Below are 27,173 nucleotides of genomic sequence, written 5' to 3' on the forward strand. Positions count from 1 at the left end.
AGTTATTTTTTCATTTTGACAAAAAAAATATGTTGCGCTTGAATTTGCATGCTTTTTAAACTTTAATAGTATCCAATATTGCAACATATATTACAGTATATTATCATACTTTCCCAAAATTTTTTGTCCAAACAAAAATAATTACTTAAAATCTGCTAGACTTATGAATTTAAAAAGAAAACTACCAATCAAATTAATAAAAAAGACAATCCATTTTACGTTGTTCTTTACAGCATATTACTGTAAATTAAAAAAAACTACTACCGTATTTATCGGATTATAAATCGCTCAGGAGTATATGTCGCACCGGCCAAAAAATGCATACTAAAGAAGGAAAAAAATATATATACGTCGCACTGGAGTATAAGTCACATTTTTGGGGAAAATGTATTTGATAAAATCCAACACCAAGAAGGCTATTTAAAATAAATGAAAAATAGTGAACAACAGGCTGAATAAGTGTACGTTATATGACGCATAAATAACCAACTGAGAAGGTGCCTGGTATGTTAACGTAACATATTATGGTAAGAGTCATTAAAATAACTATAACATATAAAACATGCTATACGTTTACCAAACAATCTGTCACTCCTAATCGATAAATTCGATGAAATCTTCTTCCTCGATGTCGCTTCTAAACAACTCAGCCAACTCCAAAGGTATCCGCCGCTTCCACTTGTCGTTTTCTGCTGCATATTTCACTACCTCCAGCTTGTAATCTGCAGTACATGATTTCCTTTTCAGTGCCATTTCTGTTCAGCCCATCTCAGTTTTTATAAGTTACCGCCATCGTTGAAATTATCCATTTTAATAGCTACAGCAATAGCATTTAGCAATTACCATCCGATGCCCCACCCCCGCCAAATTCTTACTGGTTGACGTGTGTGTGAGACGATTTCTGACGTGTGTGTGACGATTGCTGACATTTTGTTTGTCTCTTCCGCGAATGAGATAAATAATATTATTTAATATTTTACGGTAATGTGTTAATAATGGCACACATAAGTCGCTCCGGAGTATATGTTGCACCCCCGGTTTATAATCCGAAAAATACGGTACTGCTTTTGCGTTAAAATTCTGTTGACTGAGTTGCCAAGTTTTTGACTGTAACATCTACAGTAGATGTTTTTAACAGTGTAAAGCTTTCAATGTGCCTGTGCTGGTGTGCTGCGAGACATACAAGTTCTGTGACCAGGTGCAGACTGACTCTTTCGTGTCCAATGAACTCGGTAAGACGGTACATTTGTTTTTACGGTAGAAAAACTGGCAGCTAAGTTGCCAGGATAAAAAAAATAACTTTTACTGTTTTTCCATTGTAAATGTAAATTTAACACAAAAATTCTGGCAACTAAGCTGCCAGCTTTTTCCGTAGCCCCCCTTCCCTTCCCCCCCCAAAAAAAACAATCATACTGTTTTTCCGTTTACCGTTTGATTGATTGATTGATTGATTGATACTTTTATTAGTAGATTGCACAGTTCAGTACATATTCCGTACAATTGACCACTAAATGGTAACACTCGAATAAGTTTTTCAACTTGTTTAAGTCGGGGTCCACGTTAATCAATTCATGGTACAAATATATAATATCAGCATAATACAGTCATCACACAGGTTAATCATCATAGTATATACATTGAATTATTTACATTATTTACAATCCGGGGTTGGGATGAGGAGCTTTGGTTGATATCAGTACTTCAGTCATCAACAATTGCATCAACAGAGAAATGTGGACATTGAAACAGTGTAGGTCTTATTTAGTAGGATATGTACAGCCAGCAGAGAACATAGTGAGTTCAGATAGCATAAGAACAAGTATATACATAAGAAGTACATTTGATTAATTACATTAGGTTGTTTATAATCCGGGGAGATGAGATGTGAATGGAGGAGGGTATTAGTAAAGTGTTGAAGTTGCCTGGAGGTGTTGTTTTAGAGGGGTTTTGAAGGAGGATAGAGATGCTCTTACTTTTATACCTGTTGGGAGTGCATTCCACATTGATGTGGCATAGAAAGAGAATGAGTTAAGACCTTTGTTAGATCGGAATCTGGGTTTAACGTGGTTTGTGGAGCTCCCCCTGGTGTTGTGGTTATGGCGGTCATTTACGTTAAGGAAGTAGTTTGACATGTACTTCGGTATCAAGGAGGTGTAGCGGATTTTATAGACTCGGGTCAGAGCAAGTTGTTTTACTCTGTCCTCCACCCTGAGCCAGCCCACTTTGGAGAAGTGGGTTGGATTGAGGTGTGATCTGGGGTGGAGGTCTAAAAGTAACCGAACTAGCTTATTCTGGGATGTTTGGAGTCTAGATTTGAGGGTTTTGGAGGTGCTGGGGTACCAGGAGGTGCAAGCGTAATCGAAGAAGGGTTGAATGAGAGTTCCCTCTAGAATCCACCGTAAAGTGTTGTAAAAAAATATACACTATTTTACAGTAAAATTTTGTAAATGTAAAGTTGTTACTGTAAATTTGACAGTACACTTAAAACAATTTATATAATTAATAATGAAATCCAGAGGCAAATTCATACATTATTCGCTGTTACAAGCGACCCTCTGATGGCAGACATAACTGCCATGTGGCCCTCAATGATAACCAGTTTGACATCCCTGTGCTAGGCCGTTTTTATGCATGCATTCACTTTAATGTGTTTGGGTTTTTAGTCCTCTCTATGTGCAACAATCGATCTTTTTGGTTTTAATTCTTCTTTTTTTTCATTTTAATTCTTTTTAGATCCCATTGCGGTCAGACTACGGCTACAAGGTCAGCCTCTTCTCACACCTTCACCAGTACAGTCGCAAAGCCCCTCTAACGCAACAAGTCAGGTAAACTGGCTTTAAAAAGCATGATTTCACATTTCTTTTACATTTATTGTGCATGATAAGACAAGGAAATACATTTTCACGCTGCCTTGCTAGCATTCCCTCCTCGGTCATACATCCAGCTATTGTTCGTCTGGGGCTACAGTATTCACAGGGCATCGTCGCAGGATCCAACGCTCGCTCTGTGGCCTTGCTACATGCATTTAAACAGGTACAGGCGTTCTTTTGATGCTCAAAAACAATGTTTGTGTCTAATTCCTTATTTTCCAACCTGGAAAATGTGCAACAATATTAAAAAATATATTTCCAGGTGATAAGGGACTACACCACTCCACTTCATGAGGAGCTGTCTAGAGACTTGGTCAACAAATTAAAACCTTACATCAGGTAGAAAAAAATACTCATTCAGTTTTGAAGTGCAATTTTTAAGTGAGGATTTTTCTTAAAATTGTGTGTATATTGACATTTTATTCCCCCCCTCGCTGCAGTTTTTTGAACCAATGTCGCCCTCTGTCGGCCAGCATGGGTAATGCAATCAAATACATCAAGAAAGAGATCTCCAACATTCCCAGTCATTGCAAGGAAGAAGAGGTTATTGTTGCATTTTTTCCACATTCCTAATAAATACAATAAGACTGTTTTAACCAATTATTGTATTTACAAAGATCACATAAAATGGTAATCAGTAGGATAAGAAAACAATAGAATAACCCCAACTCCAAACCAACCCCAGCTTTGCAATAGACATTTACAGAACAATTAAGAAGACATAAAAATACAATACTAAGAAACAAATTAAAAAACTAAAATTCATTATTTTAACAACAGTATTGATAAGAGTGATTAAAACATTAAACAACAAAAAATTACAATAAAAGAAATATGTATAACGACTTCAATCACCTTCACAGCCTTTTAATTAAAAAACAACAGCAGCCAATACTTGCCAACCCTCCCGATTTTCCCGGGAGACTTTCGATTTCAGTGCCCCTCCTGAAAATCTCCCCAGGAAACCATTCTCCCGAATTTCTCCAGATTTCCACCCGGACAACAATATTGGGGGCGTGCTTTAAATGCACTGCCTTTAGCGTCCTCTACAACCTGTCGTCACGTCCACTTTTCCTCCATACAACCAGTGTGCCGGCCGGCCCAGTCACATTCCTACTCACCTAATCTACTCAGTGGCCTAGTAACCTACTCAGTGGCCTAGTGGTTAGTGTCCGCCCTGAGATCGGTAGGTTGTGAGTTCAAACCCCGGCCGAGTCGTACCAAAGACTATAAAAAAATGGGACCCATTGCCTCCATGCTTGGCACTCAGCATCAAGGGTTGGAATTGGGAATTAAATCACCATAAATGATTCCCGGGCGTGGCACCACTGCTGCCCACTGCTCCCCTCACTTCCCAGGGGGTGATCAAGGGGATGGGTCAAATGCAGAGGACAAATTTCACCACACCTAGTGTGTGTGTGTGTGTGTGACAATCATTGGTACTTTAACTTAACTTAATATATGCGGCTTTAACACAAACATAAGTGAATGCAAGGCATACTTGATCAACAGCCGTACAGGTCACACTAAGGATGTCCATATAAACAACTTTAACACTCTTACAAATATGCGGCACACTGAACCCACACCAAACAAGAATGACAAACACATTTCGGGAGAACAGCCGCACCGTAACACAACAGAACAGATACCCAGAACCCCTTGCAGCACTATCTCTTCCAGGACGCTACAATATACCCCAGAATTCAGAGGTCTCATGGTTGGCAAGTATGCATGGTGGCTTACACTTGTATAGCATCTCATAAGCTCGACAATCACACTTTAGCCATTATTTACCACAAGGAAGCAACAAATCCCACTTTTGATTTATTTAACGGTTAAATGTATATAAAGGATTACATATTTCAAGGTATAACGTTCAATTATCTAATCTTAAAATGCTGTTTTAAATAAAATGCAGTGTATTTACGAAATGTAACCTCCTTCTCGCCCTCCCCTCAGGCGAAGAGCAAACTGCTTGGCTGTATCGACAGCTACATTAATGAAAAGATAGTCCTAGCTGCCAAAGCCATCGCAGAGATCGCCATCGAAAAGATCAGCGACGGCGATGTCATCCTCGTCTATGGATGGTAAGATGTTACATCAGGCTACGGCTGTCCCACTCCCAACACTTGCTTCCTGATCAGCTCGTCGCTGGTCAACCACATTCTGTGCGAGGCCTTCGACATGGGCAGGAAGTTCCGTGTGATCGTGGTGGACAGCAGGCCTCGGTTGGAAGGCAGAGAGGCTCTTCGGCGCCTGGTCAAGAAGGGTATCAGGTGCACCTACGTCCTCATCTCTGTCGTCTCCTATATTCTCCCCGAGGTGAGCGCCATACTCAAACACTTACTTTCGGTTTAAATCCCGGTACGTTCAAGTGGAGGAAAGTTTGCCGTCTCGTGTGATAGGTGTCGAAGGTGTTCCTCGGAGCTCACGCGCTGCTCGCCAACGGCTACATGATGTCCCGCGTAGGGACATCCCAAATAGCTCTGGTGGCCAAGGCTTTCAATGTGCCTGTGCTGGTGTGCTGCGAGACATACAAGTTCTGTGACCGGGTGCAGACTGACTCCTTCGTGTCCAATGAACTTGGTAAGGAAAAGAACCACATTTTTTGTTGTTGTGCTGTTGTGGACACATTCACTTGTAAAGAACCTAATGCCATGGCTGGCTTGAGTTTCCAATAATTTCTACAATTCTTATTTTTTGTGATAGCGTGATTGGAGTAGGGCTGGGCGATATATCGATATACTCGATATATCGCGGGTTGGTCTCTGTGCGATAAAGAAAATGTCTATATTGTGATATTTGAGTATACGTGCTTACGCAGCTGCTTTTGGCTGCTGTCATTACACTACAGGCTCTCCTCGCTCTTTCTTGTCTCTCCCTCTCACAGATAGCAAGCGCACCTTCTTACATATGTCACATACGCATATGCACCCCCTCTCCAGGGCCCAGGCTAAGACCGATTTTTATCTTCTTTTATTTTAATCTTCTATTTTTTTCTCCCATTCCCCCCCCTGTTTACCTGTATCTCTTCATTTTTGTAAGGGGCGCTGGAAGCCGGCAGACCCGTCAGCGATCCTGTTCTGTCTCCCTGTAATGTTTGTCTTAACTTGAATGGGATTGTGCTGAAAATTAAAATTTTCCTGAAGGAACTCTCCTGACGGAATAAATAAAGTACTATCCATCTATCTATCTATCTATCATACAGTCACGCCATACGTCACATAAGTATACGCCCTCGCGGGGCAGAGAGGCGGCGGCATGGGTGAATGACCAAGCTGTGATGCTATCTGAGCCATGCGAGTGGTAATACGAGAGAAAGAAGGTGCGAATCTGGTAACAAATGAAGGAAGAATTAATTCCCCCAGAAAACAGCAGGAGCTCCATCGTCTTGCGGTGGTTTGGCTTCAACTGGGAATATGTCGAACAGACAACCATAATTTGTCAAGTGTGGGGCAATAGCATTGCTCTAAAAAGTAGCATTACTGCTAATATGTAGCATCATTTGAAAAGTTACCTGCTAGAGAATGAAGAGTGCATACTGCACATCTCAACATCTTCATTTGGTGCCACACGCCCACACCATCAAAATACCGAGGTAAACATTTCCAGATCAACACCGTATGAAAAAAGTGATTTTTCTTTTAGTTGTGATTTCCTTCTCTGCATGAAAGTTTAAAATAAGCATATATTGATGCAGTATGAACAACAATGTTTTAATGTAGACACACAGAATAATCATACTGCTGTGATTATATGCAAGTGTTCAATCAAGGCTAAGGAAAAATATTGAGATATATATCGTGTATCGCGATATGGCCTAAAAATGTTGCGATATTAAAAAAAGGCCATATCGCTCAGCCCTAGATTGGAGCAGTGAATTTATTATGGGTCTACTGAAAATGTGACCAAATCTGCTGGGTCAAAAGTATACATACAGCAATGTTAATATTTGGTTACATGTCCCTTGGCAGGTTTCACTTCAATGAGACGCTTTTGGTTGCCATCCACAAGCTTTTGGGAAGCTTTTGGTTGAATTTTTGACCACTTGACAAAATTGGTGCAGTTCAGCTAAATTTGTTAGTTTTCTGACATGGACTTGTTTCTTCAGCATTGTCCACACGTTTAAGTCAGGACTTTGGGAAAGCCATTCTAAAACCTTAATTCTAGCCTGATTTAGCCATTCTTTTACCACTCCTTCACCACTTTTGATGTGTGTTTGGGGTCATTGTCCTGTTGGAAAACTTAACTGTGCCCAAGACCCAACCCCCGGGCTGATGATTTTATGTCATCCTGAAGTATTTGGAGGTAATGCTTATTTTTCATTGTCCCATTTACCCTCTCTAAAGCACCAGTTCCATTGCAGCAAAACAGGCCCAAAGCATAATACTATCACCACCATGCTTGACGCTAGGAATGGTGTTCCTCGGATTAAAGGTCTCACCTTTTCTGTAACCAAATGTTAACATTTCTGTATGTATACTTTTGACCCAGCAGATTTGGTCACATTTTCAGTAGACCCATAATAAATTCATAAAAGAACTAAACTTCATGAATGTTTTTTGTGACCAACAAGAATGTGCTCTAATTACTCAATCACAAAAAAAAATAAAGAGTTGTAGAAATTGTTGAAAACTCAAGACAGCCATCACATTATGTTCTTTACTAGTGTATGTACACTTTTGACCGTGCATATGTACTGTTTATATGCTTGTTTTTCAACGTTTTGTTATTTGGGCCTGTTTTTATGTTTTCTCTCGATAAAGCAAAACACAACCTCACCGGTAGATAATTGTTCTTTTCCACACGTCTCTTTATTCTGCCTCTGGTCGTCTTGCTACGCCCCCATACACAACAAATGTTGCATGTTTAACATACTGTATGTCAAAGCCCAGACTGACAGACAAGCAATTGGAAATTAGTGGGAAAACTTTTAAATGTACAAAACCCAAAACCAGTGAAGTTGGCACATTGTGTATTACATAAATAAAAACCGAATCCAATGATTTGCTAATCCTTTTCAACCTATCTTCAGTTGAATAGACTGCAAAGACAATATACTTAACGTTCCAACTGGAAAACTTTATATTTTGCAAATATTAGCTCTTTTGGAATTTGATGCCTGCAACAACTTTACAAACAGCTGGCACAAGTGGCAATAAAGACTGAGAAAGTTGATCATCAAACACTTATTTGGAACATCCCACAAAGGCTAATTCGGAACAGGTGGGTGCCATGATTGGGTATAAAAGCAGCTTCTATGAAATGCTTCGTCATTCACAAACAAGGATGGGGCGAGGGTCACCGATTTGTGAACAAATGCGTGAGCAAATTGTCCAACAGTTTAAGAATGATATTTTCTCAACGAGCTATTGCAAGGTATTTAAGGATTTCACCATCTACGGTCAGTAATATCATCAAAAGGTTCTGAAAATCTGGAGGAATCACTGAACGTAAGCTATGATATTACGGACCTTCGATCCCTCAGGCAGTACTGCATCAAAAACCGACATCAGTGTGTAAAGGATATCATCATATGGGCTCAGGATTACTTGAGAAAACCACTGTCAGTAACCACAGTTTGTCACTACATCTGTATGTGCAAGTTAAAACTCTACTACGCAAAGCGAAATCCAGTTATCAACAACACTCAGAACTTTTTTGCAATGTGTTGCTGCCATTAAATTCCAAGTTAATGATTGTTTGCAAAAAAATGTTTCTCAGTTCGAACATTAAATATCTTGTCTTTGCAGCCTATTCAATTGAATATAAGTTGAAATAATTTCAAATCATTTTGTAGTCTGTTTTTTTTTATGAATTAGACAACGTGCCAACTTCACTGGTTTTGGGTTTTGTAATATTCTTCATAATGGGAGAAAGAGAGAGGTCGAAAATGTTTTGCATCTTTTAGTTTCCATTTTGTATTGAACTGTCAGAAAAAACATATTTCAATTTGCATAAATCAAACAAATTGTCCAGTCCTCCGTTGGGTGTACATTTCAATACAGTTATTAAAGACTAATAGTGATTATTTATGAGATAACTATGGAAAAAATTGGATTAATCGCTACTACATAATCCTTTGACATTTAATGTAACTCTTTTCAGATGACCCTGATGACCTCATTGTGACCCGGAAAGGGAAGACCCAACTGGAGTACTGGCAGACAGTACCCTCGCTCGGCCTGCTTAACCTGGTCTACGACGTGACGCCGCCCGATTTCGTGGACGTGGTCATCACAGAGCTGGGCATGATCCCCTGTACGTCGGTTCCTGTAGTGCTGCGCGTTAAAAATGTCGACCAGTAAACTGCGGCTTTTAGCATGCAATAATAAATACACAACTATAAAAGAATGGGACTTTTAAGCCAAGTTCCAACGTGTTTTTATTATACCATCATTGACAGTTTTTTACCCCACTTGTGGTTGATTACTAATATACAAAAAAATTAATATTCTTAAAAAATAAATAGAGCTCAAGTGTAAAGGCAGATAATGAGTGGTTATGATCCAAAACGATACATTTAAAACCCTGTGTGGTTACAATAAAATCAGTTCACATAAAAACCACAAAATTGACATAATGCAAGATGTTAAACACTGAGGCAATGTGACTGTATATTTCAACTGAGCTTACTCAGTAGATTGTAGGACGTAAAAAAAAAAAAGATGCTATAATGACTTAGCCTTTCGTCTCTGCGTAACCCACAGCAGGAGGGAAAGCACCAGTGTGGATGCACCCAGAGGCCCAAATACCTGCAAGGCCGGGAATTCTCCCTGTTGACAAATGCAAGATCTTAAAACATGTTTTCGATACTGTGGCAAAAAACTCAAAGAAAGGAACAGACTTCTCTGAGACACTTGTACCCGTGGTAGTTGTCTGCACAACGACACTCAACAAAGCCAGGACCAAACGGACCGCACTGGGAGTACTCCGGGCAATTGGTGGCTATGGATAAAAAATTAGGACATAAACAGCTATGTGTGTGTCTTTAAAACATGGAAACTTACACATCTGCCCTGTTTGGTTGCACATATTCTTCTGGCCTTCACAAAGACGATTTCCCTTTGTAAGCTCCACTTTTTCCCAGGAGGTATTCCCACCAGGACATGCTATGTCTGCAGGCAAAATCCTAAAAAACAAAACAAAAAAAAAGATTAAAAAACAAGTGAAGATTCCAAATTAAAAAACAGTACTTACAAGTTCTTCAAATCAATAAATCCTCGAAAAGCTGAGTCACTGATGTTGACAATAGTGTTTAGTGAGAGATCTCTGCAAAATAAATGTGGAAAAGCCATTTGTCAAATAGAAAAAAAAAATGTCCATGAAGATGAACAAGACAATCATTTTAATTTCGTACATAACCCAAAATCAGTGAAGTTGCACGCTGTGTAAATGGTAAATAAAAACAGAATACAATGATTTGCAAATCCTTTCAACCTATATTTAATTAAGTAGACTGCAAAGACAAGATATATTTAATGTTTGAACTGGAAAACTTGATTTTTTTTTGCAAATATCTCATTTGGAATTTGATGACCAACATATTTCAATAAAACCTGGCACAAGTGGCTAAAAAGACTGAGAAAGTTGAGGAATGCTCATCAAACATTTTTTTTAAACATCCCACAGGTGAACAGGTTAATTGGGAACAGGTGGGTGCCATGATTGTGTATAAAAGCCGTTTCCATGAAATGCTTAGTCATTCACGAACAGGGTCACCACTTCGTCAACAAATGTCCGAGTAAATTGTCCAACAGTTTAAGAACAACATTTCTCAACCAGCTATTGCAAAGAATTTAGGGATTTCACCTTCTACGGTCCGGGATATCAAAAGGTTCAGAGAATCTGGAGAAATCACTGCACGTAAGCAATATTACGAACCTTTGACCTCTCAGGCTGTACTCCATCAAAAAGTGACATCAGTGTGTAAAGGATATCACCACATGAACTCATAAACACTTCAGAAAACCCCTGTCAGTGACTACAGTTGGTCGCTACATCTGAAAGTGCAAGTTAAAACTCTTCTATGCAAAGCGAGAGCCATTCATCAACAACACCCAGAAACGCCGCCAGCTGTGCTGGGCCTTGACTTATTTAAGATGGACTGATGCAAAGTGGAAGAGTCCACATTTCAAGTAGTGTTTGAATTTGTGGATGTTGTTTCCTCCAGACTGTTAAAGGCACAATGTTAGAAAGCCAGCATCTGGGATGGTATGGGGGTGTATTAGTGCCCAAGGCATGGGTAACTTACACGTCTGTGAAGGCAACATTAATGCTCAAAGGTACACATACAGGTTTGGAGCAACATATGTTGCCATCCAGGCAATGTCTCTTTCATGGACGCCCCTGCTTATTTCAGCAAGACAATGCCAAGCCACATTCTGCATGTGTTACAACAGCGTGGCTTCATAGTAAAAGAGTGCAGGTACTAGACTGGCCTGCCTGTGGTCCGGACCTGTCTCCCATTGAAAATGTGTGGCGCAATATGAAGCGTGAAATACCTCAAGGGAGACACCTGACTGTTGAACAACTTAAACTGTACATCAAGCAAGAATGAGAACTAATTCCACCTGAAAAGCTTCAGAAATTGATCTCCTCAGTTCCTAAAGGTGTACTGAGTGATATTAAAAGGAAATGCATATAACAGTGGTAAAAAATGCCCCAGTGCCACCTTTTCTGCAACGTGTTTCTGCCATTAAATTCTAAGTTAATGAAAAAGCAAGTTTCTCATTTGGAACATTAAATATCTTGTATTTGCAGTCTATTCAATTGAATGTAATTTGAAAAGGATTTGCAAATCATAGTATTCTGTTTTCAGTTACCATTTACCTAGGCTGGCCATAGGTCCTCTTTTCCCCGGACATGTCATCTTTTGCCGCGGTGTCTGGGCGGTTTTTTTTTAAATCCGTCAAATGTCCGGCATTTTCAATTAGGGTTGCGTGTATTTTCAATGTAGGTCCAGGGTTAAGTTACATCATATGTGTATACATATATGTATATCAGGGATCGGCAACCTTTACCACTCAAAGAGCCATTTTGACCCGTTACACAAAATAAAGAAGACAATGGGAGCCGCATCCATTCTTGCGAATCTGCTGGTGGTCACCCTGATAACAAGAATAAGGGCGTGTTATGAAATCATTGTCTATGACGCCTTCTGCTACATGTACAATCAGCTTGCCAGTCCAGTAACATGTTGTACGTGGCTTCCGCAGATACACGTAGAAGATTGCAAGGCATACTGGGTGATACATGTTACACTGAAGGTTGTGATATAAACAACTTTAACACGCTTACTAATATGCGCCACACTGTGAACCCACACCAAACAAGAATGACAAACACATTTCAGGAGAACATCCTCACAGTAAAACAAACGCAACATAACAAATACCCAGAATCCCTTGCATCCATGACTAATCCAGGCTATATTATACACCCTGCTAACACCAAACCACGCCTCCCCACCCCGTGTGCATCGGTTGAGGTGGGCGGGGCTTGGTGGTGGGGGTGTATATTGTAACACATGGGATTCCGGGTAATTGTTCTCTATGTTTTGTTACGGTGCAGATGTTCGCCTGAAATGTGTTTGTCATTCTTGTTTGATGTGGCTCCACAGTGTGGCGCATATTTGTAACAGTGTTAAAGTTGTTTGTACAGCCACCGTCAGTGTGACTTGTATGGCTTTTGGCTGTTGATCAAGTATGTCTTGCAGTCACCATCGTGTGTCATATTACAGAGAAAAATGTTAAATTGTTATTATGAGCATAAACCTTTATACAACAGGCTACGTATATTTTTCGACTTGAACGTAAAAATACACATAGATATTAAAAACATAAGATTTACCTTAAAATTACATACAAAACTGTTAGATTGTTATTATGGACATAGACTTTTATATAACAAATTACATATTTAATGAAAGTTAATTACTGTAATTTTACATGAATTTGAAAGTAATTTGAGAAAACAAAATGATATGTAAAATTAATTTAGTATTTTTTTGTAAAAAAAATAGAAATATACATAGTTTGTCATTACTGGCATATTACATAAAATAACAGGCGGTTTGTTTATTTACAGATAATGTCTTCAATTGTACAGTTTTGTTACCTATTTAAAAAAAAGTGAAAAATTACATTAGAAATTTAGAGTAAATTAACCATAAAAATAGGATTTTTTTTACAGTGTATGTATACACATTTCTTTTCTTTTCTTTTTTTTAATGAATTAAGTAATGTTTATGACAACCTTTTTCCAAAACACGATATAGAAAGTGAGATAATGAATACGTTTATCATTTGTTTTCAAAACGCTTACAAAAAAGTGGGACCCCAAAAATTGAATGTGGGACCCCATTTTTATGACTTGATGGGGTCCCTTGGACCTCATTTTAAAAATCCCTAGAGCAGGGATAGGGAACCTATGGCTCTAGAGCCAGATGTGGCTCTTTTGATGACTGCAACTGGCTCTCAGATAAATCTTAGCTGACATTGCTTAACACGATAAGTATTGAATAATTCCGCTGGTAATCACAGTTTCAAAAATAACGTTGAAAATATAAAACATTCTCATGCATTTTCATCCATCCATCTGGTTCCTACCGCACCTGTTCAAGAAGTCGCATTAATGGTAAGAAATATTTTATTTATTTTTGGTTAGCCTCAGAATAACAGTTATTAAAAAGAATAAGAGACCTATTATATATAGTATTCAGTGTTAAAAATATTTGGCTTGTATGGCTCTCTCAGCCAAAAAGGTTCCCGACCCCTGCCCTAGAGCCAACACAGCAGTCAACAGAGGAGAAAAAATGCTTTATTTAAATAAATGTATTATTTATAAAGCAAGTTCGAGTATCATTGGCAAATTTTCACCTACTGCCGGCCTTGGCACAGATATATGTGTCCTCTTTTTGGGATTTCAGAATATGGTCAGCCTAATTTACACAACGTGCAAATTTAACTGGTTTGGGGTTTTGTATCTTATTTGGCTTTCTTTGAGCTTTTAATGTATTTATTTCTTCCAATGTATACATACATTATTAAAGCTGTAAATGCTTCCTGGATATACCCCAAGTGGTTTAAGGAACAATTGGAGAGATCCAGCCTTGACAAAAAAAAAAAAACACATTGAAATTATTTCTGTACAATAGTATTTGAAAAATAATTACTGTACACATGTATATGAAGGAAAAACATTGTAGCAGATGTAAGCAATACATTCGAGATGAATGCTGCAAAATATATATTTTGTTTAGAACTAGGTGTTGCCAAATGCATTATTACACGCTTACCCGATGACGCGTTCAGGGTCACTCGTTTTATTCCCCACGCAGCAGCGTCCAGCGATCCGGCCAGCGGACGAGGAGCAAAACAGACCCACTGCAGAGCCATCTCGTACGGTCCCGCTACACTGACTACAAACCTGGGATTATAACAAATACAATCAACCATTGCATTATCATTTTCTGTATTAATGCAAACAAAACTATGATCTTAACAGTCAGAGGCGCCTCTAACGCAACCACAGTTCGTTTGTTTATCGTGTAATATCTGGTCATGATTAAGTAAACAATTTAGCACTTCTGGATCTTACCTGCAGTTCGTTAAATTGCTGGCTCGGACATAAACACAAATAAACGATCAAAACAAGTTGGCCGTTAACAGCTTTCATTTTACCAAAAAAGGTCACATGATCATACTGTAGTAGACATGTGACCGGAAGTTCCTCCGATACACAATCTCAATTTGATTTGTGGCTGTTTTTTATTTCTTTCTTCTTTAAATTACTGGCTACGTTTGTGATTCCTGCCATAGCATAAATCCACAGGAAACGACAAATCCCAAAAATATTAGATTTTATTATCAATATCATCTTGTTTACACGTATGTGTGCCGCGTTCGCTGGTGGTCACTTTGGCTCTTACCACCTTCAAAATAATTCACAGAAAATACATTTAATAATATAATCAAAAACGTTCTCATTCACTGGAAACAAACGATCAAAAAGAAAATGAGGCTAACCACGACCATCAGGAGCAAGGACACAACGAACGGATGTCATTATGGTGGTTGAAGCAGGGTATCGATGTTGCTTTTTTAATTTTTTTAATTTTTTAATTTTTTTAAAAATGTTTATTTATAAATTTCAACATCAAAAAACAAATGAGAAACAATAATCAAAATAGTTCAATATGGTATCGATGTAGCTTGCCCGAATGACAACAGTTTGTGCCAGGAATATTCCATTGGACTGTCGACGACAAACAAAGCAAAACACATGATTTAGCTGACAATTTATACTACATTTACTTGTAATTAATGTTTTGAGGTATTAGTTTGAACTTAGTATTGACAGTATACAAAGGGAGACAAATAAAGCTACAACTTGAACTGTGACACCCCCGCGTAGTTGTGAATGGTTCCTTCTAACAAGTCTGTAGGAAGCAGCTGCATCTCTCAGCCAGTTTGCTACATCTGCTGAGCGGGAGTAGAAGCAGCGTTATTTCAGCATTTGAACAACAAAATACATTGGAAATCACTCAAAATTGATTAAAAACGCATTTGACGTTAGCAGTGATGAAGGTGGTGTAACCAGACACTCACAGCATGGCTGCTGCGGTAGTTGTAAAAGTTTAAAACTGACGTGAGATAAGTTTTTTTTGAAGTGAACGCTAGCTTGTGTGTGGAGTTTGACATCTCGCCGTTAGCCGCCTCCACAGCAGCCTTAACGCGGCTTTACTGAATCGAGTAAGCAGTCGAAGAACCTTGTGCATCCCCCTCGTCCTTCCACGCGGCATTGCAGTGGATTTATTTTATTTGATTATTTTCCCTCCGGACAACTGTGGCGTCTTTAGCATCGTTAGCCTGAGTCAGTGTGCGGCGTTCAAGAACTGCTGGCTTTGAGCTAAACATGCATTTTTCCATACCTGAAACGGAGGTTCGTTTGGGAGAAAATGGATCTACCTATGTGGTGAGTGTAAACATTGTTACTTGTATAACGTTGCATTCAAAGCTATAGCGACGAATGCAGCCGAAGCTTGTGTGGCTGAGCTCATTGCCTAATAATAATAAATAGAAAACATCTGTACCACATCATGCTAGTGGGGTGACACATTCAGGGACACGAAAAATGTCGGATAGACGTAGTTTTCACATTACAAGAAGAGGTAATACCGTATTTCCTTGAATAGCCGCCGGTGCTCTAATTAATTTAAAACCTCTTCTCACTCCTGCGCTTATTCAAGGCATGCAGTAAAAGTCAGCAGGCGGTAATTATCTTCAATCAATCAATGTTAATTTATATAGCCCTAAATCACAAGTGTCTCAAAGGGCTGCACAAGTCACATTTAAGTGCACAGGAAGCCAGTGCAGGTGAGCCAGTATAGTTATATATATATATATATATATATATATATATATATATATATATATATATATATATATATATATATATATATATATATATATATAATAGGGGTGTAACGGTACGTGTATTTGTATTGAACCGTTTCAGTACGGGGTTTCGGTTTGGTTCGGAGGTGTACCGAACGACACGGACATATAAGTAGCGCACCGCACGTTGTGTAAACCACGCACACCGCGGCACCATGAATTTATTTACGTGGACCCCGACTTAAACAAGTTGAAAAACTTATTGGGGTGTTACCATTTAGTGGTCAATCTTAAAACCTCTTCTAACCCCTGAGCTCACCAATGGCATGCAGTAAAAAATTGAATGTAATATAAAAAAAAAAAATAATAATAATAAAAATGATTCTGCGGCCGCGGCCCGGTGGTTGGGGACCACTGCTCTACACCAAGTTATCTGCGTGCTGGTCGGACGCATGCATATCGCTGCTTCTCATACGAGATTGCAATGCATACTTGATCAACAGCCATACCTTTTATCCTGATGGTTGTGATATAAACAACTTTAACACTCTTACTAATATGCGCCACACTCTGTGAACCCACACCAAACACATTTCTGGAAAACATTGGCTCTGTAACACATTATAAACGCAACATAAGAATTACCCAGAATTCCAATGCATCCATGACTCTTGGCTATATTATACATGCACCCCCAACCCCACCCACCTCAACCGGCGCACGGAGAGGGGGGGGGGGGGGGGGGGGGGGGGGGGTTGGGGCTAGCGGGGTGTATAATATAGCCAATCCGGATGGTTGTTTTTTTCTTTGGTCCATAGGACACAAAGTCCACAGTTTCCAAAAACAATTTGAAATGTGGATTCGTCAGACCACAGAACACTTTTCCACTTTGCATTAGTCCATCTTAGATGAGCTCGGGCCCAGCGAAGCCAGCAGCCTTTTTGGGTGTTGTTGATAAATGGCTTTGGCTTTGCATAGCATAGTTTTAACGTGCGGTTACAGATGTAGCGACAAACTGGAGTTACTGACAATGGTTTTCTGAAGTGTTCCTGAACCCATGTGGTGATATCCTTTACACACTTGATAAAGTACGGCCTGAGGGATTGAATTCAGTCCGTAATATCTTTTATGTGCAGTGATTTCTCCAGATTCTCTGAAACTTATTATATTACAGACAGTAGATGGTTAAATCCCTAAATTCATTGCTATAACTGGTTGAGAAATGTTTTTCTTAAACAATTTGCTCACACATTTGTTGACAAAGTGGTGACCCTCACCCCATCCTTGTGTCTGAATTTCATGGAGCTGCTTTTATACCCAATCATGGCACCCACCTGTTCCATATTAGCCTGTTCACCTGTGGGATGTTCCAAATAAGTGTTTGATGAGCATTCCTCAACTTTTTCAGTCTTTTTTGCCACATGTGCCAGCTTTTTTGAAAGATGTCACAGTCATCAAATTGTAAATGAGCTAATATTTGCAAAAAAATAACGTTTACCAGTTTGAACTTTAAGTATTTTGTCTTTGCAGTCTATTCAGCTGAATATATATTTTTTAAAATTTCCTGAAGGAACTCTCCTGAATGAATCAATAAAATACTATCTATCTATAAGTTGAAAAGGATTTGCAAATCATTGTATTCTGTTTGTATTTACAATTTACACAACGTGACAACTTCACTGGTTTTGGGGTTTGTACAATACCTGAATATTTATATCTATACCCAAGTTAGCAACAATTTGGCTGTTTCCTAGACATAACCGCAAACCAATGCAGTATATTTACACAATAGGTTTGCTGCTAAGGTACTGTTGTCAGCTTGGAGGAACACTGAGTCTTTACAATTAGTAACTATTAATACGTTCAAACATATTCAGCAGTCTTGTGGTAACACTCATGCAGTCAGTGTGTGTGTACCTTGGACCTAGTGGATGCACCACTGGATCTGCTGACTGCGTGTTTTTGCAATAACAATGGCAGCATATGCAACCTCCTAACTGTACATTTTAGCAACATATTTGTTGATTTATACACATTATTACTGTTTAGGTGCCTCTGTGTCTTTTCTTAACCTAAAACAGAGTCAGCAATTTTGCATAGTCACTCTTCCTTTTCTTCCTTCCTTCCTGCATGCACATCTACAGTATTACTTTTGCTTCTCTCTCTCTCTCTCTCTTTTAACCTCCCCTGACCTCTCTTGGAAGGTCTGTCACTTCTCTGTCGCATAATTTGCAGTCTGGAGTCCTCCCCCTCTGCTTGTTTGGACAGATGATGCAGGATAAATATTCAATAGAGGGAGAAGTGATTCAAGTACAAGGGAATGGGGCAAATCGGCTGGTTTCTGCAAGCAGACGGAACACACATCCTGTTATCCATGCATGTTTAGATTAGATTAGATTAGATTAGATAGTACTTTATTTATTCCGTCAGGAGAGTTCCTTCAGGAAAATTACAATTTTCAGCACAATCCCATTCAAGATCAGACAAACATTAAAGGGAGACAGAACAGGATCGCTGACGGGTCTGCCGGCTTCCAGCGCCCCTTACAAAAAAAGATGAGATACAGGGTGAATAGAAGATTAAAATAAAATAAAAAAATCGGTCTTAGCCTGGGCCCTGGAGAGGGGTTGCAGACTGAGGCCAAGGGAAAAAAACAACAACTCATAGCCATAGTACACATCCCTCTTACATGTGTGTAAGAGGGAAACATCAAACATCAAATAACACATAGGACATTAAAGACATTAAAGCAGCAGATACAACCAGACACTTCTACATACAGCTATAAATAAAAAGTAAAAGTAACATATCCACTGTGGTGGCCTCTGGGGTGGAGGGAGGATGGCCAGAGACAGGAGCAGACCCAACAAAGCAACCAGGACAGCCGACTCCACTCCCGGCCAGTGTCCAGTCCGCATGGATGAGCGATGATACATCCAAGGAGACTGAGGTGTTCGACACCTGCTCACCCAGCCAAGACACCGCGAAGCCTCTCCGTTCCAGCGCTCAGTGCCAGCTTCGCAGCCCTGTCCCCTCATCCGCATCTCCTCCAGTCCCTCCAAAGCGACTCCGGTGTGGCAGAGACCCAGCAGCTGGTCTCCATGGCCAAAAGGCTCCCGGTAGGCAGATCCAGAAGTCCACAAAAAAAGCACCACTGAGGTCACGAAAGTGACACACCTTGTCACACAGTCCCAAAGGGTCCCGGACCAAAAGGCAAAAAAATATAACACATGAAAACAAGAGGGAAACACAAAAGGATGATACAAGAGCACAGAGCTCCTGCCTACAGCAGCCACTACAGCAGCGCCATCTTGGACCGGTGCTTGGATTCATAGGGTTGTTGACATTTGGGAGAAAAAAATATCACCATCCAGGGCTGTCCAAAGTGCAGCTAATTCTTCAACGGCCTGCAGCACAGACATTCTAATATTTGCATGCTCGCTTTTCTGCAAACTTTGCAGGTATACCCCTGAGCGTCAAATTTTTTGCTACTTGACGACCAATCCTGTTAGCATGCTAACGTTAGTATGCTAGCTTTTTTGCAAACTTTGCAGGTTTACACCTCGGCATCAAATTTGTTGTTACTTGACTGATCTTGTTGGCATGCTAATGTCTGTATGCTAGCTGTTTCTCAAGCTAATTTTGTAGGTACAGTGGGTACAGAAAGTAGTCAGACCCAGCCATCCATTTTATACCGCTTGTCCTTTTTGGGGTCGCGGGGGGTGCTAGAGCCTATCTCAGCTGCATTCGGGCAGCGGACGTGGTACCCTTTTTAAATATTTCACTCTGTTTCTTTGCAGCCATTTGCTAAAATAAACTACACCCAGCACTCGATCTTGACAGGAAAAACAGAAATGTCGAATTTTTTGTAAATGTATTAAACATAAAAAAAAACCTCAGAAATCACATATACATACTGTAAATATTCACACCCTTTGCTCAATTTGCTCAATTTGGCAGTAATTACAGCCTAAAATATTTTTGAATACGATGCCACAAGTTTCCATCCAAGATGTTTCTGTATATTTCTCCATTCATATCCTCGTTCCTGCCGCTGAAAACCAACCCCACAGCATGACGCTGCCACCACCATGTTTCACTGTAGGGATGGAATTTGTTTGGTGATGAGTGGTGCCAGGTTTCCTCTAAACATGATGCCTGGTATTGATGTGCGGAGTAGAGTGTAGATCAAAAAGAAGAAAAATAACTTTTTTGAATTTAGGAAATGGCTGCCATGACACAAAAATTGAAACATTTAAAAATTGGTATGAATACTATCCGTATTCGCTGTATAGACCTCACTCATATTTTAGTACTTGCTGCATCTTAATATTAGCTTGCTGGCATTTTAAACACATTTTTCAGGTACACATTATAGTATATATATTTTGGTACTTGGCACAAGCATTTTAGCCATGCTAGCTTTTTTTAATCTAATTTGGTTTCGTAGGGACAAGTGGTAGAAAAATGGATGGATGGATTTTGAAATTTCATCAATGCTAGCTGTAAACATGCTATTTTTAGCATTATACTGTTAACATGCTAGTTTTTTTTTGCAGATTTTGCCCACATTTTATTTTGCGCTTTCTGGCTAGCGTGGTAACTGTTAGCGTTTCAATTTGTATTCTGCATTCACACGAAATTTCTACCAAAATTGCTTTTTCTAGTTCTTTGAAAAATAATCTACATATTGTACTGGTTTTGCAGGTGAAAACTACTAAAATGGCCCCAGCATCCTTAAATATTTCAGTCTGTGACCCTCAGTTATAAAAGTTGGGCACCCCTAATATAGGGGAACACACATTTCTGATTCAAATTGAAGCAGAAACTCGGCCGCATGGCAATTTTTCAACACAACAAGGAGCCCATACACATCTCCAAGATGAGAAGAGTTCCTTGCTAAATAAACTGAAGACGATGGGAGCGGCCAAGCATGGCTGCTGTAGACCTGAACCAAATTAAGCACTTGTGGAAGGAAAGCTATGATGTCCAGACATTTCATCATGGAGTACAACCCTGTGTAAAAATATGGAATCATCAGTCTTGAAGGACGTTCATTCAGTTGTTTGATTTAGGAAAGGAAAACAAGTAGTTTGTAGACATGACAGAAAATTGTAGGCATTTGATATCATATTTTTCTGGCTTTAGAAAATAAGTTGCGGTAGTCAGTAAAAGTTTTGTTTTTTAATTTTCGAATAGAGTAAGGTAAATATGGAATCACTCACTTCTGAGGAGAAAAAAAAACGCACCACTCACTTTGTTGCACCACCTCTGGCTTATATAACAGCTTGAGCCCTGAGCCATGGACTTAACAGGTGAAAAACAGTATTCTTATTAAATCTTGCTCCTACTTTCTCTGATTGCTGTTCTCTGATCAGCTTTGCAGGTTGAATTATTGCCATGGACCCATTTCTTCAATTTCCACCACAGACTTTCAATTGAATTGAGATCCAGACTATTTATATACATTGACATTGACCTAATGTTTGTTCAAGGAAAGTTTTTACAGTTCTTGTTTTATGGCGACATTAATCATCACCTTAAAAAATTATGTCATCAACCCCAAACATTCTTTCAACTGATGGAATAAAAAAAGTGCCCAAAATGTGAACTTATGAATTTTTTGAACATGCAATGACCGCCATCTCCCCAGTGCCATTACCTGACATGCAGCTAGGATTGTACTGTATACCGGTGCTAGTATAGAATCCCGGTACTAATGAATCAAAAACAGTACTATACCCTGTTTGAAAAGTACCGGTTCACCATATTTTAATTTTTTGAACGGGCATGACGGCGCGCCGTCGTCATGTTGGGACATTGCTGGTTTTACGAGCAGATGAGCATGTTCAGCAGCGCACAATCACAAAGTACTTACAAACCCCGTTTCCATATGAGTTGGGAAATTGTGTTAGAAGTAAATATAAACGGAATACAATGATTTGCAAATCCTTTTCAACCAATTTTCAATTGAATGCACTACAAATACAATATATTTGATGTTCAAACTCATAAACTTTTTTTTTTTTTGCAAATAATAATTAACTTAGAATTTCATGGCTGCAACATGTGCCAAAGTAGTTAGGAAAGGGCTTGTTCACCACTGTGTTACATCACCTTTTCTTTTAACAACACTCAATAAACGTTTGGAAACTGAGGAAACTAATTGTTGAAGCTTTGAAAGTGGAATTCTTTACCATTCTTGCTTGAAGTACAGCTTAAGTTGTTCAACAGTCTGGGGTCTTATTGTCGTATTTTACGCTTCATAATGTGCCGCACATTTTCCATGGGAGACATGTCTGGACTGCAGGCGGGCAAGGAAAGTACCCACACTTTTACTACGAAGCCACACTGTTGTAAGATGTGGCTTGGCATTGTTTTGCTGAAATAGGCAGGGGCGTCCAGGATAACGTTGCTTGGATGACAACATATGTTGCTCCAAAACCTGTATGTACCTTTCAGCATTAATGGTGCCTTCACAGATGTGTAATTTACCCATGCTTTGGGCACTAATTCACCCATACTATCACAGATACTGGCTTTCAAACTTTGCGCCTATAACAATCCGGATGGTTATTTTCCTCTTTGTTCCGGAGGACACCACGTCCACAGTTTCCAAATATAACTTGAAATGTGGACTCGTCAGGCCACAGAACACGTTTCCACTTTGCATCAGTCCATCTTAGATGAGCTCGGGCCCAGCGAAGCCGGCGGCGTTCCTAGGTGTTGTTGATAAATGGATTTGGCTTTGCATAGTAGAGTTTTAACTTGCACTTGCAGATGTAGCGATCCACTGTAGTTACTGACAGTGGTTTTATGAAGTGTTCCTGAGCCCATGGGGTGATATCCTTTACACAAAGATGTTGGTTTTTGATGCAGTACCGCCTGAGGGATCAAAGGTCCGTAATATCATCGCTTACGTGCAGTGATTTCTCCAGATTCTCTGAACCTTTTGATGATTTTACGGACAGTAGATGTTAAAACCCCTAAATTCCTTGCAATAGCTAGTTGCGAAATGTTGTTCTAAAATGGTTTGACAATTTGCTTACTAATTGGTGACCCTCGCCCCATTCTTGTGAATTACTTAGCATTTCATGGAAGCTTCTTTTATACCCAATCATGGCACCCACCTGTTCCCAATTAGCCTGCACACCTGTGGGATGTTCCAAAAAGTGTTTGATGAGCATTCCTCAACTTTATCAGTATTTATCACCACCTTTCTCATCTTCTTTGTCACGTGTTGCTGGCATCAAATTCTAAAGTTAATGATTATTTGCAAACAAAAAAATGTTTATCAGTTTTATCATCAAATATGTTGTCTTTGTAGCATATTCAACTGAATATGGGTTGAAAATGATTTGCAAATCATTGTATTCAGTTTATATTTAAATCTAACACAATTTCCCAACTCATATGGAAACAGGGTTTGTACAAGAACACATAGTGTGTAGACTAGTGGTCCCCAACCTTTTTGTATCCGCGGACCGGTCAACGTAATATTCGAATATATGTTCTCACGCAGTTGCTTTTAGCTTTGGGCATTACACTGCAGGCTTTTCACCCTCTTTCTTGTCCCTCCTTCTCACAGAGACATTAAACAAGCGCAGCTTGTTACATACGTCTGCAACATTATACACCTTCGCGGAGCAGAGAGGTAGCGGCGTAGGTAACGTTCGCTGTGGTGCTAGCGAAGTGGTGTGAGTGGTAATACGAGAGAAAGAAGGTGCAAATTTGGTAACAAATGAAGGAAGAATAATTCCAAAGAAAAACAGCAGGGGGTCCATCGTCTGGCGGTCGTTTGGCTTCAAGCGGTAAGATGTTAAAACAGACAACTGTGATACGTCAAGTATGCGGCAAAAGCATTGCTACAAATAGTAGCACCACTACTAATTTGTAGCTTTTGAAAAGTCACCTGCTAGAGAATGAGGAGTGCTTGAAATTCTGCATGTCAACATCTCCGTTCGGTGCCACACCCACAAAATGAGCAACCATATCCACATCAACACCATATGAAAAAAAAAAGGAGATAACGCCCGCAGTAACCTACCACATAACAAAGATCATACACTATTTGATTTCCTATTATGCAGCCAGTTTTTATTTGACAGTTAATGAAATATCTTGTGTGACATCATGCAAAAAAGTGCACTTTATTTTAAAATATTGTAGTGGCGTTCTGTACAAAAAGTCCACTTTAATTTAGTAATATTTTGGTATGTCATCTTGGTGACATTACCTGTGTCATGGTAAATTGACTTACCATATTTCTTTGAATTGCCGCAGGGCATATAGTATGCGCCTGTCTTGAATTACTACTCGCTTCCCAAAATAATTAGCGCATGCTTAGTATTATCGCCCGGTCAAACTCGTGACGTCACGAGTGACACTTCCCCTGTCATCCTTTTCAAAATGGAGAAGGCTGATTTCAATACTGGTAATTTGAAATCGCATAAAGCAGGGGTGCCCATTACGTCGATCGCGATCGACTGGTCGATCTCGAAGGGTGTGTCAGTCGATCTCAAGCCAGGCATTAAAAAATATACATAAAAATGAGCAATCATCAATCATACCAAGACTTCACTTTCGTCAGTTGTTTGACATTCTCGGCACCCGAGGATCTTGTGAGATGACGCTGGCTGCTGCGAGCTCATATTTAAGAAAAAAATCACTAACAGGGCGGACGCAGAGAAACACATTTTATTTCTAGAGACTCCGTACCTACTGTCAAAACTCTAAAGACCGACTGCACAGTTCCTGTCTTCACCATAAAAGACCTGTTTCATCCTGCCTGTGCTAACAAAATAAGAGTCTCAGAAAGCTAGCGTGCACAAGCTAGCAAGCTACGGAGTTTGATGCCAATGTATTTCTCCCCCGCCCTCAGCGACCGCTTTCTCACTTGCTTGCCCACCCGCACACTCACTGACGTCACTCACCTGCTGCCAGACATTAAAGGGCCACACACATATGCTACTCTCATAACAAAGTGTTTAAAAACGAGTATGCAAGTTGGACAAATGAGATGCCAAATCCAACCACTTTCATGTGGTATTGGACAGAAAGGAGGACTTTTTTTTCCCTCCATTTGAAAATGCGGACGTTATCGGCACCACTGTCTAATTCCAATCAATGCAAGTCATCAGAATCAAATACACCAACTTATATTCTTTTCTTCATGAAAGAAAGGAATCTATGTGTGTTAAACATGCTTGTATTATCATTAAACACCATTAACTTTTTAACAAAAATGTCTCTTTCATAAATAAATAAATATAAATTATAAATAGGAATGAGGTAGATCTCTTCGACTTGGTCAATTGAAAAGTAGCTCGCCTGCAGAAAAAGTGTGAGCGCCCCTGCCCTAAAGGGACAGAGATTAAGAGCTATTCAGTAGGATTTAAGGTCCAAGCTTACATCACACTCACATTTTTACTGCATACCTTTGGTAAGCGCCGGAGTGAGAAGAGGTTTTAAATCAATTGGCACCCCGGCGGAAATTCAAGGAAATACGGTAGTTGTGATTTCCCTCTTTGCATGAAAGTTTAGAATTAGCATGTATTAATGACGTATGAACAAGAATGTTTTAATGTAGACACAGGGCGGTATGGCTCGGTTGGTAAAGCGGCCGTGCCAGCAACTTGAAGGTTACATGTTCGATTCCTGCTTTCCCCATCCTAGTCACTGCCGTTGTGTCTTGACACTTTACCCACCTGCTCCAAGTGCCACCCACACTGGTTTAAATATAACTTAGATATTGGGTTTCACTATGTAAAGCGCTTTGAGGTACTAGAGAAAAGTGCTATATACAAACCCCGTTTCCATACAAGTTGGGAAATTGTGTTAGATGTAAATATAAACGGAATACAATGATTTGCAAATCCTTTTCAACCCATATTCAATTGAATATGCTACAAAGACAACATATTTGATGTTCAAACTGATAAACTTTTTTTTTTTTTTGCAAATCATTAATTTTAGAATTTGATGCCAGCAACACGTGACAAAGAAGTTGGGAAAGGCGGCAATAAATACTGATAAAGTTGAGGACTGTTCATCAAACACTTATTTGGAACATCCCACAGGTGTGCAGGCTAATTGGGAACAGTTGGGGGCCAAGATTGGGTATAAAAACAGCTTCCCAAAAAATGCTCAGTCTTTCACAAGAAAGGATTGGGCGACGTACACCCCTTTGTCCACAACTGCGTGAGCAAATAGTCAAACAGTTTAAGAAGAATGTTTATCAAAGTGCAATTGCAAGAAATTTAGGGATTTCAACATCTACGGTCCATGATATCATCAAAAGGTTCAGAGAATCTGGAGAAATCACTCCACGTAAGCGGCATGGCCAGAAACCAACATTGAATGACCGTGACCTTCGATCCCTCAGACGCCACTGTATCAAAAACCGACATCAATCTCTAAAGGATAGCACCACATGGGCTCAGGAACACTTCAGAAAACCACTGTCACTAAATACCGTTTGTCGCTACATCTGTAAGTGCAGGTTAAACCTCTACTATGCAAAGCGAAAGCCATTTATCAACGACATCCAGAAACGGCGCCGGCTTTTCTGGACCCGAGATCATATAAAATGGACTGATGCAAAGTGGAAAATGGTTCTGTGGTCCGACGAGTCCACATTTCAAATTGTTTTTGGAAATATTCAACATGGTGTCATCCGGACCAAAGGGGAAGTGAACCATCCGGACTGATATTGACGCAAAGTTCTTAAGCCAGCATGTGTGATGGTATGGGGGTGCATTAATGCCCAAGGCATGGGTAACTTACACATCTGTGAAGGCACCATTAATGCTGAAAGGTACATACAGGTTTTTGAAAAACATATGCTGCCATCTAAGCGCCGTCTTTTTCATGGACGCCCCTGCTTATTTCAGCAAGACAA

At 39.6% G+C, this 27,173-nt stretch overlaps 3 protein-coding genes across 4 annotated transcripts in view; 2 read left to right on the plus strand and 1 right to left on the minus strand.

Annotated features, from left to right (window-relative positions):
- The window catches only part of eif2b4 (eukaryotic translation initiation factor 2B, subunit 4 delta), a 33,257-nt gene extending 24,018 nt beyond the window's left edge, over window positions 1–9,239 (plus strand). Inside the window, exons 6-13 of the mRNA XM_061886055.1 lie at window positions 2,734–2,825; window positions 2,919–3,033; window positions 3,133–3,209; window positions 3,311–3,413; window positions 4,833–4,960; window positions 5,018–5,195; window positions 5,279–5,459; window positions 8,982–9,239. Of these exons, the coding sequence (XP_061742039.1) occupies window positions 2,734–2,825; window positions 2,919–3,033; window positions 3,133–3,209; window positions 3,311–3,413; window positions 4,833–4,960; window positions 5,018–5,195; window positions 5,279–5,459; window positions 8,982–9,181 (1,074 nt within the window). The 3' untranslated portion in view covers window positions 9,182–9,239. The remainder of the gene's footprint in view (window positions 1–2,733; window positions 2,826–2,918; window positions 3,034–3,132; window positions 3,210–3,310; window positions 3,414–4,832; window positions 4,961–5,017; window positions 5,196–5,278; window positions 5,460–8,981) is intronic.
- A 2-nt stretch (window positions 9,240–9,241) lies between these two features.
- atraid (all-trans retinoic acid-induced differentiation factor) lies at window positions 9,242–14,629 on the minus strand. Its single transcript, XM_061886057.1, has 7 exons — window positions 14,475–14,629; window positions 14,173–14,303; window positions 13,917–13,985; window positions 10,074–10,145; window positions 9,884–10,005; window positions 9,721–9,821; window positions 9,242–9,649 (listed from the first exon to the last, which is right to left on the minus strand). Exons 1-7 carry the CDS (start codon window positions 14,550–14,552, stop codon window positions 9,545–9,547), a joined length of 678 nt encoding a protein of 225 aa, XP_061742041.1. The 5' UTR covers window positions 14,553–14,629; the 3' UTR covers window positions 9,242–9,544.
- Window positions 14,630–15,331: 702 nt separating this feature from the next.
- snx17 (sorting nexin 17) overlaps window positions 15,332–27,173 on the plus strand; it is a 69,725-nt gene continuing 57,883 nt past the window's right edge. For both annotated transcript variants that reach the window (XR_009804082.1, XM_061886056.1), the window contains exon 1: window positions 15,332–15,851. Coding sequence is in view for 1 of the 2 variants with exons in the window: in XM_061886056.1 (XP_061742040.1) it covers window positions 15,792–15,851 (60 nt within the window). In the remaining variant the exon portion in view is untranslated. The remainder of the gene's footprint in view (window positions 15,852–27,173) is intronic.

The sequence above is a fragment of the Nerophis ophidion genome, linkage group LG24 (assembly GCF_033978795.1).
Source record: "Nerophis ophidion isolate RoL-2023_Sa linkage group LG24, RoL_Noph_v1.0, whole genome shotgun sequence".
In the NCBI taxonomy this organism is placed as follows: domain Eukaryota; kingdom Metazoa; phylum Chordata; class Actinopteri; order Syngnathiformes; family Syngnathidae; genus Nerophis; species Nerophis ophidion.

Coding starts and splice junctions, on each gene's coding strand:
- atraid (XM_061886057.1), bottom strand. CDS start 14,552: ATGAAAGCTGTTAACGGCCAACTTGTTTTGATCGTTTATTTGTGTTTA. Junction 13,986..14,172: donor GACCCTGAACGCGTCATCGG/GTAAGCGTGTAA, acceptor TTTTTTGTCAAG/GCTGGATCTCTCCAATTGTT. Junction 9,822..9,883: donor CAACCAAACAGGGCAGATGT/GTAAGTTTCCAT, acceptor TTTTATCCATAG/CCACCAATTGCCCGGAGTAC.